The sequence below is a fragment of the Salvia splendens genome, chromosome 16 (genome assembly GCF_004379255.2).
Source record: "Salvia splendens isolate huo1 chromosome 16, SspV2, whole genome shotgun sequence".
In the NCBI taxonomy this organism is placed as follows: Eukaryota; Viridiplantae; Streptophyta; class Magnoliopsida; order Lamiales; family Lamiaceae; genus Salvia; species Salvia splendens.
The window spans coordinates 33,217,467-33,223,363 of NC_056047.1; the positions used below are offsets into that span (position 1 = coordinate 33,217,467).

General features: G+C 40.4%; 1 protein-coding gene across 1 annotated transcript; it reads right to left on the reverse strand.

Moving 5' to 3' along the window:
- Window positions 1–4,409: 4,409 nt before the first annotated feature.
- LOC121770519 lies at window positions 4,410–4,943 on the reverse strand. Its single transcript, XM_042167233.1, has one exon. The coding sequence runs from the start codon at window positions 4,941–4,943 to the stop codon at window positions 4,410–4,412; it is 534 nt and encodes a 177-aa protein (XP_042023167.1).
- Between the last annotated feature and the right edge of the window lie 954 nt (window positions 4,944–5,897).

The following is a 5,897-nucleotide window of genomic DNA, read 5'->3' on the forward strand; positions in this document are numbered from 1 at the left end:
GCACTTGACCCAGTTGTTAAAATTTCCTTGATCAAGTTAGTAAGTTAAATTCTGTTTAGAGTAAAATAAGTAGTTAAAAACTCCCAAAGTTAAAGCATGACAGTAGCCAACCCTCTGTTCACTACTCACACACTTGATACACTAGCTTCTCTGTGGGATAGACCCTGAACTTGCCGCTTTATTGTTAAAGTAGTGCAAAATTGAGAGTTTATAAATTACTTTGGTAGGAAACGAGTGAGAGCGAGATTGCATTGATCAAGTGACAACGACATTTGCTAACTGATCCAACTGGTTCGGTTATCTTCCATATAACTTGATCCATACTCTATTCGCGCTCATTCTCGAGGCCCGCCAAAATGGCGCCGTTGCCGGGGAAGCATGGTGTTATTTTATTTTTGTGTGTAGCGCATAGGTGTATATAATTTTGTTTCTTTCTTTTTTCATTTGTTTTTTTTCTTCTGTTGATGAGAAGGTACCACCGCGACAACCACTGGAATCACCCTCTTATATACAGAGGCAGTAACGCTTATTGGAGAGTCTAGGAAGCCGGCGTCATTACCACTCGTTACAGGGCCGCACTAGCAGTAGCAGCAGCCGTTGACCAACTGACCAGCGACGAAGAAGGAGAGCAGAACGTGCAACCTAAACCACCACCACTTGAACGAGCAGAAGCAGAGATTGCCCTCGTCGCCGACGACTCAGGAATTGGCTCTCTGCACGCTCATGATGAGAAGGAGCCCACACATGCCATTGCCGTTACTCATGGGATGCGGACCATCGCGATCAAGTCAGGAGTACTGGACGTTTTGTCCCATTTTTACGGCCTTTCAAAATAGTGTCTGTACGTCTTCCTGGAGGAATTTTGCAGATACTGTGATATCCAGCCTGTACCGGCTGGATCTACGTCTGAGGACTATTGGATGAAAGCATCCCCTTCGTCTTGAAGGGTGATGCTGGGGTATGGCTGTCGAGACTGCCAGAAGGGTCCATCAAAACATGGGCCGAGTTCCGAATGATCTTCCTGGATCGTTTCTTCCCCGCGTCAAAGATATGTGCCCTCAAGAGAGACTACAGAAGCCAGACAGGAGTACGATGAGCCCCTCGGCCTGTATTGGGATAGATTCCAAGGGCTGCTTCAAGCATGCCCCAACCACAAGCTGGGGGAGCGGGAGATCTATTCGATCGTCTATGGTGGACTGACAGTCGATAGCAAGAATGATCTAAACCTCGCAGCCCAAGGGGATTTCTCAAAGACCCCATTCAGCCAAGCCAAAAACATTCTGGAGAGGCTAATCGAGGCTAAGCGGTTGTACGAGACATCCCGTGGCCAGTACAGAAGGAGTGCGGTGCACGCAGCCGAGGAACGCAATGACGAAAAATTGGAGGCTCGATTTGAGCAGATGGAGAAGAAGCTGCTTGAGGCAGTAGAAAAACCCAAAGCACCTCCACCGCCTGCACCCAAAGAACAGCAGTACATGCCGCCGCCACCACCGCCGGAAGAGCATCACTATTACTATTGCGAGTTTCCCCCTGAGGTAGAGCCGCTGCCCCAAGTAAATGTCGTTAGCCACTGGAACGCAAATGGCAACTGAATCCAGGGAAAGCAAAGAGACGACCCATGGAGAGATCACCCAAACTTTCGATGGACTGACCAGAACTAAAGGCAGCCACCGCAACCCTCAACATAGCAGATGCAACCTTCTGAAGGGCAGCCCAACTGGCCTGCTCGGATCCAGGATAGACCAAACACTGGAGGGAACAGAATGCAGGGAAGTCAGGCAGGATGGTCAAATAGACCTCAAGGAAACTGGTTAAGTGGAGGATAGCCCAACTGGTCAAGCCAACAACCGGAAGGAAATTGGGGGTACCACACCAAGGTCCTCAGCCAAGCAGCCAGGGAAGACAGTCAAATAATCAAGTGGTAAATTATGTCCCATCGAACCAAAGAGGAAACCAGTATTTCCAAGGGAACCAACAGAATCATTTTCCCCAAAACTAGCCAGAACAGTATGGACCTTCCGGCTACTATCAACAAGGCCATGGAGGAGGTCGTTTTAATCAGAGGTATAACAAATAGCAAAATGAAGGTCCAGGAGATATGATGATCCCACATCAGCCCCATGATGCAATGCGAGAAATAAAAGAAGCCCAGAGAAAATAGAGGGTTGCACTAGATATGCTTACAAAGCAGTTATCTCAGGTTGCCATGTCACTGGGCGAGCTGAGGGGAAATGAAGGAAAAATTCCGGCTACAGTGCAGCCACCACCTGGGCAAGAGAATGTCAATGCAGTATCTCTAAAATCAGAAAAAGTTTATCAAAGCCCATCTGCGAGTTCTCCAGCACCCACAGACGGACCCAATCATGAAGAAGGCCCTGAGTCCAGCGCCTTTGATCAAGTCACAGTCGAAGTAGAAAATGTATCCGTGGTGATCCAACCTAGTGATCTTCCACCAAAGAAGACTGACCCAGGGGTGTTCACACTCCCAATTTCCATCAGAGACGTTCAAATGGAGCACGCAATGTGCGACCTAGGGTCTTCCATCAATATTATGCCGTATTCTATATACGAGAAGCTGGGAGAAGCTAAGCTCGTCAAAACCGGTATGATGATACAGCTAGCAGACGAGTCTTGCATTCACCCAGAAGGAATTCTGGAAGATGAAATCATCAAGGTCAACAAATTCAGGTACCCCGCCGACTTCTTCGTCATGAAGATAACAGAGCCAGGAGCGGAGGTGTCACACCTCAACCCCTCTAACGTATACTCTTATAATAAATAAATCCCTTATCATAAAAGCAATCAATACACGTGTATAAATCATAGAACACCCATATTATATAAGTTCAAACCAACACTTATCCGATACATATTTCAAAATATCCTGTAACTTAGTGGAACCCACTCACCACTCTATATACTATACATTTATCTACATGCAAAATGATGAGGAAGAGAAGGTTGCCAATATGCGTCAGCCGCCGAACCTGATAACACGTGGAGTTCCTATGACCCATGTCAGTCAAAACTTTACTGCTATCTTATTCCTGAAAAATTTAGTGGTTTATATGAGCCACAACTCAGTATATATAAATTTCCACCTTTAGTCTCACATGATACAAACATCAAGCATATTCTTTTATCAATACATATAATCAGAAACAATATATAACATAATTTAAAAACAAACCAGTTCATATTCATATGCATATGCCACTCTATTCAGTTTATTATTCTGTAACAGTCAAGCCTGGTATCTGCCCGGGATTCCTCTATGACCCGAAGGTCTCTCTGTAATTGGACTCACCTCTGTAATTGGACCCGAAGGTCCTTCTGTATTTAACCCGAAGGTCCCTCTGTATTTGGACTCATAGGTCCCTCTAAAATTTCAGATCTAGTACAAGGCTGTCACAGATCCTCTTTAATCCAATGATTCACATAAACAGTATCATAAACATATCATTTGCACCAATAACATATCCATATCATATTCCATCAAATTATCCAATATATCTAAACAAACACGTCCATTTCAACAATCAAATATTCATATCATATTCGACCATCAAAATCAAACAATTCATAATCATATCAATTTCACACCATATAATCCAATAATTCACTCCAATTCAACATATAACAATCAACCACATAACACATGTAAAACTAAAAGTGTGATTTATACACACCTGATTATAGCATATTCTACTCAAGCTTTCGACATCACCTCACACTATATGACCTTCTCCTCGCCAAAATGAATCGGACAGTAGTTCCCTTACTTTTCCTTTCCCCCTTTTTATTTTTCTCCCTCCTCCACAAGTTTAAAATATAGAAGCTATATAAATGATTTAGTGTCGATTATGCGACCGACTCATCATAATTTTTTTTATATTATTTAATAACCAATGTTGCTTTACGTGTCCAAATTATAATAATACACAAATTTCGTATCCTTACACGTAGTAAAATCATAAGCCACGCAATCCTTAAAGGATTTATAAAGAAACACCTTAAATCATATATATGTATTACACGTTTCACACACTTCTATATATTTTAATTTATTTACTATAAACATGCAATTTATATATAAGTATGTACCTTAATAGTATATTGCACATATACACACGTATTGCAAACACATTTAAAATTAATTATTTCATATGTATAATATTTTTGTTATACTATATATATATATATATTTGAAAAATTACTCTATGGTACACACTTAACATGATGTACAATGACGAAAAAAATGCATGTTTCGGGTTAGGGATGTCACAATTCTTCCGCTCTTTAAGAATTTTGTCTGCAAAATTCGCTTTTCCCATGAGTTAATGCATCCAATAAAATCACTAACCCGTAAACAGATATGGATAGTTATTTCTCATTTTTTCTTCAGTTTCCTAAGTAGCCTCTTCGACCCTGTGATTCCGCCAACTAACTTTAACTATTGGGATCTCTTTTCTTTGCAATAGTTTAACCTGTCGGTCTACAATATTAACTGGTTCCTCTATGTAACTCAGATTCTCAGAAATCTGTATATCAGGATCTCTCAGAACATGTGACGGATCAGACCAATAACGTCGAAGCATACTGACGTGGAAAACATTATGAATCTGCTCTAACTCTGGAGGTAATGCTAACATGTACGCTAACGGTCCAACTCTTTCGACAATATCATATGGCCCAATATAACGAGGACTCGGCTTACCTTTATGTCCAAATCGCATTACTCCTTTCCAAGGTGAGACTCGCAAGAAAACTTTATCTCCAACCTCATATTCCATCTCTTTCCGATGTTGATCATGATAACTCTTCTGTCTATCTTGTGTCGCCTTCAGTCTGCTTTTAATGATATCAATCTTAGAAACAATTTCCTGGATAATTTCTGGTCCTTCTAGAATCTCTATATACTGAACTTCTACATTTTCTACCATACAATGTCTCATACAGTGTCATAAATGAAACTGGTTAGTATAAGCAAACTTTATCAGCAGAATATACTCATCCCATGAACCCTGAAATTCAATAACACGAGCACAAAACATTTCTTCCAACGTCTTTATAGTTCTCTCTGACTTACCATCTTTCTAAGGGTGAAAAATATTACTAAAATATAATCATGTCTCCGTAGATAGTAAATTGCGGACCTCTAGACATAAAAGATAGAATACCATATAATCGTGCTGCATCTTTCGCGTACTTTTCAGCTAAGTGATATAACGAACAACGCCATCTTATAAGTAAGAAATGTACTATCGGTGACCCTGTACCAAAAGTTATGGTAATGTGTTCTCATTTTGAGACTAGAATAGTTAAAGGCTTCAACAAACCTGTAGGTACACACTGTTATGCTTTAACCTGTTGACATATCAAACACCTTGAAACAAACTCTACGACTTTCTTCTTCCTCTTCGACCAACAATAATACTCTAATAATGATATTTGTATATATGTAATCACTCAGCTTGACTTGTAACTCAAAGCATCTGTAACAACATTCGCCTTTTTAAGATGGTATTACGATGGTGTAATCATATTCTTTAAGAAACTCCATCCAATGTCTTAGTCTCATATTCAACTCCTTCTAACTCATCAAATATTTCAATCTGTCATGATCGGCCGAAATTCAAAAAGTCTCTCCATGCAGATAAGGATGCCAAATCTTCACTGCTAAATCCAGATCAGAAATAGAATAAGAAGCTTCATGTACTCGTGATTGTCCTTGACGCATAAGCAATAAACTTTCCATTTTTTTAATAGAAGAAAACCAAATCCACGTTGCAGTGCATTACTGTAAATAACATAATATCATATACTTGTGGAAATAACCAATATAGACGACATAGTCAATCAATGCTTCAACTTATCAAAACTGTTTTGACATGCTT

Excerpts from the sequence above, each read along its gene's own strand:
- LOC121770519 (XM_042167233.1), bottom strand. The coding sequence starts at position 4,943 with ATGGTAGAAAATGTAGAAGTTCAGTATATAGAGATTCTAGAAGGACCA.